This window comes from Cotesia glomerata, linkage group LG7, assembly GCF_020080835.1.
Source record: "Cotesia glomerata isolate CgM1 linkage group LG7, MPM_Cglom_v2.3, whole genome shotgun sequence".
Lineage (NCBI taxonomy): Eukaryota > Metazoa > Arthropoda > Insecta > Hymenoptera > Braconidae > Cotesia > Cotesia glomerata.
Window position 1 is genome coordinate 17,709,253 of NC_058164.1, and position 12,235 is coordinate 17,721,487.

The 12,235-nt window shown below is 35.0% G+C and overlaps 1 protein-coding gene across 1 annotated transcript in view; it reads right to left on the minus strand.

The window, feature by feature from the left end:
• The window catches only part of LOC123268762 (GTP-binding protein RAD), a 332,020-nt gene that overhangs the window by 113,869 nt on the left and 205,916 nt on the right, over positions 1 to 12,235 (minus strand). The window contains exon 4 of the mRNA XM_044734118.1: positions 6,282 to 6,491. Within this exon, the coding sequence (XP_044590053.1) occupies positions 6,282 to 6,491 (210 nt within the window). The remainder of the gene's footprint in view (positions 1 to 6,281; positions 6,492 to 12,235) is intronic.

Here is a 12,235-nt window from a genome sequence, read left to right on the forward strand (position 1 = left end):
AACAACATCACAATCAACGATAAGTCATGTTTCAAATTTCGAAGATGAATTATCTCTGCCAAAAGTGACTTCAAAAATGTCTATAATGACACCTGAACTTGTTGCTGCATTAGATCACGGAAATGTAAGCAGAAATGCTACTTATATCATAGCTGCAACTTTAAAGATTGTTGGATATGATCTTAATGATGTTAATTTAAGCTACAGTACTATTCGACGGGCACGTCTATCTCTAAGAGAAGGTATAGCTAGAGAACTAAAGGAACAATTGAAATTGAATGATAATTACGTTGTTCATTGGGACGGGAAACTTTTAAGTGATATAGTTGGGTCTGATACCGTTGATAGGCTGCCTATTGTTTTATCATCATCTGGTGAAGAACAATTATTAGGAGTTCCAAAAATAAATTCTGGGACTGGAATAGAACAAGCAACAGCTGTACATTCGATTCTAGATCAGTGGGGTGTTAGTCGATATGTTAAAGCAGTGTGCTTTGATACTGCAGTTACTAACACAGGTAACATTACAAAATTTTTCTCATGACGTTGAAATAAATTTGTAAGATTTACACAATTTCGCTTAAAATACTTTAAGATCATTAACATAAAACTGAAAATTTTTTTTGTTTCTTAAGTTTTTGTGAGCAACAACAAGTTTAAAATATAATTTGCAGTATTCCAATATCTCACTTGAATTTTATTTTTTAGGTATTTATCACGGCGCAGGTATTGAATTAGAGAAATCTTTAGGTCGGGAACTTATTTGGTTACCATGTCGTCACCACATGTTTTAAATTATTTTAAAAAGCGTTTTTGAAGTATATTGGCCTAAACAAACAGGCCCGAACGTGCCAATCTTCAATCGATTCAAAGGTTTTTGGAACAAAATTGATAAATCAAAATTCAAAGCGGGTATAGAAGATACCGCTGTTGATCAAGCTTTGTCAGACATCACTGATGAAATTTTAGGATTCATTGGAGAATATTTGCAGGTAAGATCTGTGTTAAGTGATTAAGTTTTGTTGCATATCTTAAAAAATCGTTGAGAAGAAATAAAGCTTACCAACTTTGTCGGTTCAAAAATTATTTGTATTTTGGTTCAAATTCATTCATTATTTCTTTTCTTTTCGACGAATGGAAAATAATGGTTTATGAATCAATATTTTGAATTTTAACTTCTTTGCAGAAATATCATCCAAGGACTGACTACAGAGAATTTTTGGAGCTGTCATCAGTTTTCTTAGAAGAAATTAAATGAGAGCATATTAAATGAGAGCAATTAAATAATGAAGGAAAAATAAATGAGGTATTGAGAGTATTAGTATGGACTGAGAAACGATGATGGTGGAAGGGGCCCGGTAGCTTAACTGGTCGAGCTCCTGACATGTTATCAGGGAGATCCAGGTTCGATTCCTGGCTTGGCAACCAACCCCATTTATTTTTTCAAAGTTTGTCTTTGCTCTCATTTAATTTCTTTCATTTCTTTCATTTAATAAACATGTTTATAACTTAAACAGATACCACAAAAGCTTTCAGCTTCACTAGTATTCAAGTTCGGTGGATCCCTATCGAAATTATGTAAAAAGAGAGAATATGTCTCTCGACCAATATTGAAGATGGAATGTCCATCCGTTGGCTTGAATTTAGATCTACTAGTCATTTGATCGCTAGGCGCTAAAAACTTTAATTTATAAATTTTTAAATTTCCAAAAAAATTTTTTTTTCGTTTATTGCAACTTTTTATTAAGGTAAAGTTATGCAGATGCCTAGTATTGTAATTTTTATCATCGAAAAATTAAATGCATAACTTGGAAATATTAAATAATAAATTGAATTCAACTTTTTTTTTTTTTTTTTGGACATTATCTTAAAGTCATCCTTAACGCATGAAATAATTTGTTATTTGTCCTTTTTTTACTTTATTTTAAGTTGTTGACACCGCTTATCGTCCTATCAACATTGAAACAATTTTAAATTTAAGATTGAGAAACATTAATGTGCAGAAATTTGTATGTAAACGAATATTCGAAAGAACGAAAAAAAAATTGATATTCTCGTCTCATTATTTCTGGTTTTTATTGAAAATTAAAATTTGTTTGAGTTGTTTGGCGTAAAAAACAATAATTGAAGTGAAGAAACAGACAAAATACGTCATGCGTTAGAAAAATAAGAAATTATATCATGCATTAAGGATAACTTTAACATAATGTCCAAAAAATAAAAAAAAATTTTTAATCAATTTATTATTTAATATTTCTACGTCATGCATTTAATTTTTCAATGATCAAAATTACAATTCTATATGTCTTCATAACTTTATCTTAAAACAATGTTGCAAAAAACGAAAAAAAAATTTTTTTGGAAATTCAAAAATTCATATTTTTAAAAAAGGAAAATCATCCTTCTAAAAATTTCAGGATCTTTTAATATCAGTACAAAGTATTTAACAATAAAAAATTGAGCCAAATTTTTAACTGCGAACTTCATTTTTAACGATTTTCAAAAATCCAATATCTGACAAATTTGACATTTTTCAAAGTTTTTTCCCAAAATATTTTTTATTCAATAGCCCTAAATGTCCCCTTTCAAACAATCAAAAGGCTATTCCTGTATCTATAATAGCGTTCGAGATATTACAAGAACAAAATTGAAAAACTGGAAAAATTGCGAAATTTTGAATTTGAATATCTTTTGAAAAAAAAAAAAAATTGTGAGCCGTCACGGGGCGCCTGGCAGATGTGAAACATCGAAATTATTTTGTACAAGTAATAGGCACAAAAGTACAGATTATGACAGGAACTAAATATGGCATGATAAAAAAATTAGGAAAACGGTTGACCTTGAAGGCCATCCCTGCAACTTCCCGCTAAGGGCGACGTCCGTGAAGAACTTAAACGTGAATTCACTAATAGCCTGGAGATAAAACGTGTTAATTTGACAAAACCCACACCACGAGAAAATCGGGCAGCCTTTTGTGAGATAAATTAGGCCAGCGTGATTAAGGCCCTTGACTAAGCCCGTATAAAGATCGGTTGGGTTAACTGCCGTATACGCCCAGTTGCAAAAGTAATCCACTGCTTTAAATGTCTTGGTTTTGGACACCAAACACGTCAGTGTGCGGGACCAGACAAAAGCAGGGGCTGCTACAAATGTGGCGGAGAGAACCATAAGGTCGTAAACTGCACCGAGTTGCTTCCTTTGTACTGGTTCCGCGACAATTGATCCCGCGACATTACATCCCGCGATGTTGTATCAGCGTCATAATGTCCACGGCAAATTTGGGAATTGGGTGAATAAGGATAAGGGGGGAAAAGAGGGACCTTTTTTTACTCAGTAGGAATTTTTCGGTAACTGAAAAAATATAATTCGGACAGCCCGGACCGGGACTCGAACCCGGATCGTTCGGTTACGCGCCAAAAGCTCTACCAGTTAAGCTATCCGAGACACTGTCCGTAACTACTATTCAGTCATCTATTAAGACCTGACTTGAGTAAACACCACCGTCCATCTTACGGTAAATAACAAATATTAATTTGTAGTTAAATTTGTCGTATAGACAAGTTAGCGACACAATCAGGGATACAATGTCGCGGGATCAATTGTCACGAAACGCTTTGTACTCTGGACAAATATGCCCAAAATGGTTTATGCTATATTTCTGGCACCGGAGCTTGCAAGGCATTTCGCACAGGACTTGCCGAAGTTACGAGAGGGCAGAAATGACGCGCATACTGCAAGGTAACCTGAATAGGTGCGATTTGGTGCAAAACCTGCTGCACCAGCGCGTCTTTGAAGATAAAATTGACGTCTGTTTCATCTGCGAGCAATATATAACCATCGAAGGTAAAACATGGTTCGCTGATGTCCGGCACAGCAGCGATCTGAAAAGTAAACTCGAAGAAGGTCACCGTCAACAACAACGGAAGCGGAGCAGGTTTCGTGTGGATAAAGACCCCCACGACCTACTTGATGAGTGTCTACCTTTCACCCAACGAAGGGACTAATCTGCCCTGTCATGACAAAAAGACGTATCTCGAAAATTATAGTTTCGAGAAAATAGTATATAAAGTTTTCACAGAAATTGAGTACAATTTAACAGAAAAATTTATTTTTGTTATGAAAAAACAGCGTATCTCAAAATACGTCGTTTTGTCATGACAGGGCAATAATGTGTTCCGCCAGAAGCTGACAGACATAGAGAACATCATCAGCAAGTTCGAAAGTGAAGTCATCGTAGCTGGTGATTTCAATGCCAAAGCGGCGGAATAGGGTGCTGACTTCTCTGATACCAGAGGTAACGAAGTAGCAGACTTCGCAGCAAGACTTGACCTCATAGTACTTGATTATTTGATTGTAATTGTTTAACATTCATTGGTCGGTGCTGAGTGGATCTCAAAAAGATCTTTACCCGAGATACACTCAGAGACCTTGTGGTATAAATTGTCGTGAGAATTTATTTGATAAAATTAATTTACTCGATTAATTATTAATAATTTTTGAACATCTGAAAAATCGGTTCTAGTTGCATATATTTTATTTAACAATTTAATAAAATAAAACCCGAATAATAATTTCTTCGAGAAATTTCCATTGTCTTCTCACGGACTAGTCAAGCGTCGATTGAATTGTACTACGCAGTTAATTCATACCCAAGGTTAAACTTTATTACGCACTAACGAATATTGGCGTCCATTTGAGCGCATAAATTTTTGTCGATTATTTTACTCCATAATTTATTACGAACATCAACGAATCTCTGAGTAGGGTAAATCCATCAGTCTTGGTAGTGTGTTGAGTCGTTTAGTTAGTAATTAGTTAAGCTACTACGTTCTCTACTTATCGATGAATCTCTGGGTAGTGGACTAGCAGCATTGTTAAGGCGTTTAGTTAGTTAAGATATTACGTTCTCTACTTATCGATGAATCTCTGAGTGGAGAACTAATACTGTAAATTTAAGTTGATTATAGTGTGAGTGTGAGTGTGCGCAACTTGTTAAATAATTTTGTTATTAATAAATACTGGCTATATTGTTAATTAAAGATTCATTTATTTCATAGCACCTTCCTCCACTCTCTCTCCCTGTAAGATAAGCTCTCGGCTCTGGAACCGGTGACAGAAACCGTGATTAAAAATCCTGGTGGCGCCATAATTTATAGCTAAATTTGTCATTAAAGGCAAATTTGGGAACTGGGGAAATAAAAGATAAAGGGGGGAGGGAGGACCTTACTCAGTAGGAATTTTTCGGTAACCGAAAAAATAATTCAGACAGTCCAGACCGGGACTCGAACCCAGATCGTAATATTGGCTTTCAATTTTGTTTAGTTTATTGTTTCATTTTTATTAATAAGGGGCCAATTGAGCGGTATCAACCCGTTACAGTAGCATTCAATGCAGTTTTTTTAATCCTATGATTGACTTTTAAATACAAATTAATCAGACCGAAAATTTTAGAGAAAATTTTGATGTTTAAAGCTGAATAGTTACTGGAATCGATCAGTAGAGCCGTTTAAAAGTTATTCCAAAAAAAGCACATTTGAAAAAAATTTTTTTCGTAGTTTTTTTTAGATTTCTCAAAATCAACTGGTCTAAATCGTATTCAAAATCTAAGCTTGGTCAAGCCTTTTCGAACGGCCTCAATCGCGATTAAATTGGTCTTGCCGTTCAAAAGTTATAAAAGGTTTACACACACACACACACACCCCCACACCCACACACACACCCCCACACCCACACACACACACACCCATATACACACACACACACACACACACACAAAGTATTATTTATTTATTGAAAAGAATTTAAAAAAATAAGCTTTTTTGATTTGATTTCAATATATTTCATTCCAGTGCGAGACCTAAAATAATTCAATATTTACACATTGAAAAGAATTCAGAAAAATTTTAAATCGTGTATATTTTAAAAATTTTTTTAGTCCCTAACACCATAAGTAATAAAATACCATTTATTTATTGAAAAGTATTTCAAATAAATTGACTTTGTTTAATTTTTTTAATTTTTTTTAATTCTCTGTCTGGTCTGAAATTTCCAAATTATTTATTGATTGGTGTGAATTGAATAGAATTCTTTTTATGTTAGGCGAAAGAACAGAAGAAATAGAATTTTTTTAAACGAATTAAAATTTTAACATTCTTAATTCTTTTCAATTCACTTTTTAATCAGGGAGTTAAAATTCTTCTTTTAATATTTTCTTTTTTATTATTAGAAAAAAACAACTAATAAATATGAATAGAATATTTAATAGAAAAAAAAAAAATTACCTCGTTGCTTGTCGTAAGCATTGATACATTCACTGGTCATAAATTGACTGATTAAAGCTGTTTTGCCAACTCCAGGACCTCCAAGCATGCCGATTGTGTATGACACTACGTCTTTTGGTGGCTCACTACATCCGCCTCCTCGTTTTGAATGTGTTGATGAATGTGGTTTTGATGTTTTTCGTCGAAATGAATCACCTCTATTGATGACGCCTGTAAGTTTTCCAAAAAATTAGGAAATCGGTTGACCCTAAAGACCATCCCTGCAACTTCCCACAAATTCCATACCTATAACCGCTTAAAATTGCACTTGTAACGTTTTTGAGCTGTTCGAGCTCAACATATTATTTATGTGTTATTTTGAGCTCTTCGAGTTCAAAAGTCTGATAGACGTTGTAACAGGGTAAATTACCCTTAATCGATAAGTCGCCAGAGATCGATAACTTTTCGACTAGCATTTGAGCGCATCGATCTTCGGGCCTAGAGAGAGAGCAGGAGGGGGTTTTTTTGGGGTCGTTATATAGACGAGCCATGCGTGGTGTCCGCAGAAGTAGTAAAGTGTTGGAACGAGTAACATCAAGAAGTCCAAAGAAGGAAGCGAGTATCAACCATAGAGTTTCTTCAACCAAATTTACACCAGGTATTGGACTTTGGTAATGATGAGCCTTGGGGCCATATACCCGGCTCATCAAATACACTACTTCTCATTTTATTTATTCAAGTTTGGATAATTCAATTGTTTAATAATTTTGCTCAATAATAATTAATTATTTAGTTGAATTGATTCGTTAATTGCTGGGAGCGTTCCTCCTGGGGATTTTTGGCCAAGGAATGTTCTAGACCTCTTGGGTTTGCAAGTCGTGAATAATTAATTTTATTAATACAGCTGGTTAATAATTATTAACATCTTGAGATTGGTTTAAATAAATCTATTTTATATTAATTAAATTCTGAACATCGAGAAGGTTCCAATCGACACGACATAGTATTCGGTACCCGAGGTCAAAACGTGCTACGCGGTAACGAACGCCGGCATCCATTTTGAGCGCGCAAATTCCTTGTGAATTTTATTACGCAATAAATCGTAAAATTAACAACTGGATTATTATTACTATTTACAACAATTGAATTATCTTTTATTAAGACTATTTATTATCTTGAATTAAATATTGATATCGTATTAATTTTAGAAACTATTTTATTATTTGGAAAATTAAGTATTGAGAAAATTGCGACGAAATTAGAAATTGAAATAACCGTGGAGGATTTTCGGAATTTATTTTTACATCGAGATAAAATTGTTGTTAATTAATTATCCAGTCGACAATAACAATAATAATAATTGTCTAGTCGGAAATTCCACGCGGTTGAATCTTATATTGAAATTGAAGCCTGTGAAAATTATAATAAGTAAAATTTAATACCATTATTCCGGTAAAATTCTTTGTAAAACTACTTATCAGTGTGGATTACGTCCGAAAAATTTAGTTAATTTTATAGAGAATATTCTGAGGATTATACAATGTGCTGAGTATTAAACTCGTGGTAATTTTGAAATAAGTTTAGGCGTCGATTTTTAAGTCGGAAATTTTAAGTAGTAATTATTAATTGTGAAAATTGTTTATGATTTTAATCTGAAGCTAATGACTGAATAATTTTAGTAAGAATTGAACGTTGACTTTTTTGGAGTTTAATTTTGTAATCCAGGAAATAAAAGTAAAGTAGAGTCAGTGTGTGTGTGAGACGCGTGGGTTATGTGTGTGTGAATGCTACCAGCGTTCCTTCGCAAGCGAGCAGTCCGTTTGCGAGGTGTTTCGCTGGCATAGAGCGTGAGGGTCCGGTGGACAGCGCGACTTAGTTAGAAACTGCGTTATAGACGCTCCATAAGAGGGTACCGTCAGGATTAAGAATTTTGATAGAGCGTGAGGGTCCGGTGGACAGTGCGACGTAAGGATAGTGTGGAGTGTGTGCGTGAGCTGCAGAGGCTTCTTGGCTTACGTTGCAGTCACTAGGCTGTTGCTTCTGTAGCCAGGCGTTGTTGATAAGCCCTCGTACACTGATGTCTTTGTACGAGGTGTCTTGTTGATAAGTCGAAGTCGCCGGTTTTAGCCCGAAATCCTCCGTTAGATATAAGTTGTAGTAGCGACTTTCCGGGGGAAAGCGTGAAGTAAGTTTAGTTGTAAGTAAATTAGCTGTAAGTGAGCGGTGTACGTGCAAGGGCACGAGTTGTTATCATATTTTGTTGTTAAATAAATACCGGTCATTTTTGTTAAATAAAAATTTATTTCTTTCAGACCACCTTCCTCCACTCTCTCTCCCTGTAGATTATAAGCTCAGCTCTGGTTTCCGGTTCCAGGAACCGAGATACAAAATCCTGGTGGCGCCCTTGTTGATTTAGAATCATTTTTGCTAGGTGTTGTTTTGTTTCTATTAAATTAATTAAGGGGCCAATGAGCGAAAAACCCACCCGTTACAACGTTTAATAAAACACTATTCTTTAAATTTTCAAACTGCATTTACTTTTGAATAAATAAGGGCAGCATTCGACGCAGTTTTTTGAATCCTATGGTATACTTTTAAACACGAATAGATCAGACTGAAAATTTTAAAGAAATTTGAAAAATTTACTTTTTCCGAATTTTTTCGACAGCGATAACTCACGAACGAATCAACCGATTTTTACCGGCCCGGCGGCGATCGACGTGGTTTTTTATGTTAAGAGCTAATTAGTTTTTAGAATCGATTAGTGAAGCCGTTTAAAAATTATTCCAAAAAATTTTTTTTTGTAATAATAATAATCTCCTTTTTACTTGTATATATTGAGCATATTTTTACAAGGCTGAGAAGCTAGTAGCTGTCGCTAGCGAATAAAATTTTTTTTTGTAGTTTTTTCGAGATTTGTCAAAAACTACCGGCCCGAATTGGTCCAAAGTGTATTAAAAAACTAAGTCTGGTCAATCCCTTTCAAATGGCGCTAATCGCGATCAAATCGTTCAGACCGTTCAAGAGTTATGAGAGGCTTACACACACACACACACACACACACACACACACACACACACACACACACACACACACTGACGATGCGGAGCACGTCTTCTTTGTATGTCCTCGTTTCGATCCACAGCGTGAAGAGTTGGAGCGGATCCTGAACCAGAGAATGCAACCAGATTCACTAGTGGAAGCAATGTTGTCATCAGAAGCTGCCTGAAATGCTACCAACACGTTTGCAACAGAAGTCCTCAAAGACTTGCGTTCCACCGAAAGAAGAAGAGCAAATATCAGAAGATAGAAGGACGGTAGTTAACACCTTAGCCACCAGAAGGAAGAGCAGTAGCTAGTTCCTCCCCTCACGAAGTAATGCCTGACGGCGGTTCCCATGAGGGATTAGAGGAAAGAAGAAAAGGGTTTTAGGGTTTAGTGAGTAGGGGCGTTAGCGTCGAGTTTTATTATGACGCTGCGTCGAGTCGCCACATATCCAGGCTGAACAGCTATGCCTGGAATCCGCAAAAAGGATTCCCCCCTCTAAAAAAAAAAAAAAAAAAAAAAAAAAAACACACACAGCCGCAGAGAAGCTTCCTAGGAGCCTAAAACGGTGAGATCTTATGAAAACTCGATTTTCGAAAAAACTGGGTAAAACCAATAACTTCCGGGTTTTTTAAAATTTTCAATGTTATAAGCGGGAAGCTAAAAATGTTTCTAGAATTTAGTTATGTAATCAGTAAATAAATAATTTTTACTTTTAGATCAATAATTATGAATTCTTGAAAATTTTTTCAACCTAATCTGCCAAACAGACCTGTAAGTATAGTAAAAAATAGCAGGTTAAATATTTTGCATGAGAATAAGATACAAGTGTTGATTGTTCAAGAAAAAAAAAGGTCATTCGGCAGCCGAAATGGAAGTATATTTCATAATGAATAGAAAAAAAAAAAAACTATTAGGATTGTAAAAAAAAAAAAAAACCAGTGCAACAGCAAATTTCATAATTAGCATAGCGAAACAGGACACAATTTTGAGACTCCACATATGATGTGGTACTCAAATTGAAGCTTATTCAAAAGTTATTGCACAGAGGATCAAAAATAATAGAATTTTTTCGCGACTTTTGAAGTTTTCAATCTGTTCTTATTTCTGATCTAATTTATTAAGGACAATAAATAAGCATGGAAATTGAAGGTTATTGAATAAGCTTTAAGATGCAATTTACAGAAATATGAAAGTTATCGCATTCAAAAGTTATTGCACAGAGGACCAAAAATAGTACAATTTTTTCGCGATTTTTTAAATTTTTAATCTGCTCTTATTCCTGATCTTATTGATTGAGGGCAATAAATGAGCACCCGAGAAAAAATATTTATCTATAATTATATATATTTATATATAAATTGGTTATATATGATTATACATGAAAAATGGCCAAATATAATTATATCTAATCATATATAATTATATATAACTTGTAACGTGGTAGATTTTTATTCGACGCCCAATACTTGGGGTATTATAGCCTTCCAGGCTCGAATCCAACGTCATGAATGTTATGTGTGAATGAATGAAAATTTTACTAATTTTTATGAATTATTTTGTATAAATACGTAACGCTGGGCGGGTAACGAAGACAAAGGGAGTCAGAGCGAGTACGAGGCTATGCATTGGAGCGACAAGGATAGAGCTACGATGATAATAAGCGAGTACCGAAGCGAGCGAGGCACCGAGCGGCGTAAGCACCCGAGAGGTCTGAGGACAATCGAAGCTGCATTGCCGCACGTTCCAATACGACGATCACCATCGATGTCAGTTGGTTAGTCAGTACTGCAGGAGCAGAGGTGACTAAAGACTGTCGTGGAGGTCCGTTGACTGTTATACGAACCTAGATCAACTATCGACGGGGATCAATTCCAATGGAAATGAAGACTAGCGCCACCAACTTCAACGAAGAAAGAAGCGAGTACTTCTCTATGAGGAAGAGGATTCGAGGCTGGACTGTTGACGGATTCGGACGCGCTTTTGCGCGCTCCGCAACCTAAAGTTAATTTCGAAGTATTGTCGCGATTTTGTTCACTTGAAATTAATTGATAAATTGTATTGAAGTATTTATTTTTTTTTAAATAATTTATTTATCGAGTCGACCGCATGAATCTTTTCCGAGCTGCTACGATGAGGACGACGCTCAATTGCTTGGTAAGCCGACGTTCTTGTTCAGTGTTGAATCCAGCGTTTCGAGTCCACGTTGTAATTTTGTAAAATATTTTGATTAACAAAATAATACGCGAGGATTCAACGCCTTACGATTATTTTTTTTTGTAATGCTGTTATTACATAGTGTGATTGCCAATGTATGAATGCGAGTGTGAGAAATAAAATTGAGGTGACGACGTTTTAAATTTGGTTTATAATTAAGAGAAACGTTAAGTTACGACGTTTTAATTATTTTGTTAAAAGTTAATATCGACCTCCGATGTATATTTTGTTAAATAAATTGTTATTTTTTTCTGTTAAATTCTTCTGAATTTATTTCGAGTAATTTTAAGAATTTTCGTTTAGTTTGCTGTCCTATTTTTTAACGACGAGTATTTAGCATGGCCCGCCACCCTGAGGAAGAGGTAAGAGCTAGCCGAAGTCGCAGTAGTAATTAATTGGAGATCATTCTCCTGGCGCCCTTTTTTTAATAATAATTCTTTTTTTTAGTAAGCCAAAAATTTCCAATATAAACGGTGAGCCTGGCTTGGTAAATCCCCAGGTCAGGCAAAACCCCGTTATAAACTATATGTAATTATATATAAAAATATTCAATTATATATTTATTACATCTGTAACAGGGTAAAATTACCCTGAATCGATAAGTCGCCAGAGATCGATAACTGTTCGACGCAGCACTGACGCGTCTCGATCTTCGAGCCTAAATAGAGAGTAGGAGGGGGTAGTTAGGGATTATTATAGGTGAGCCGTGCATT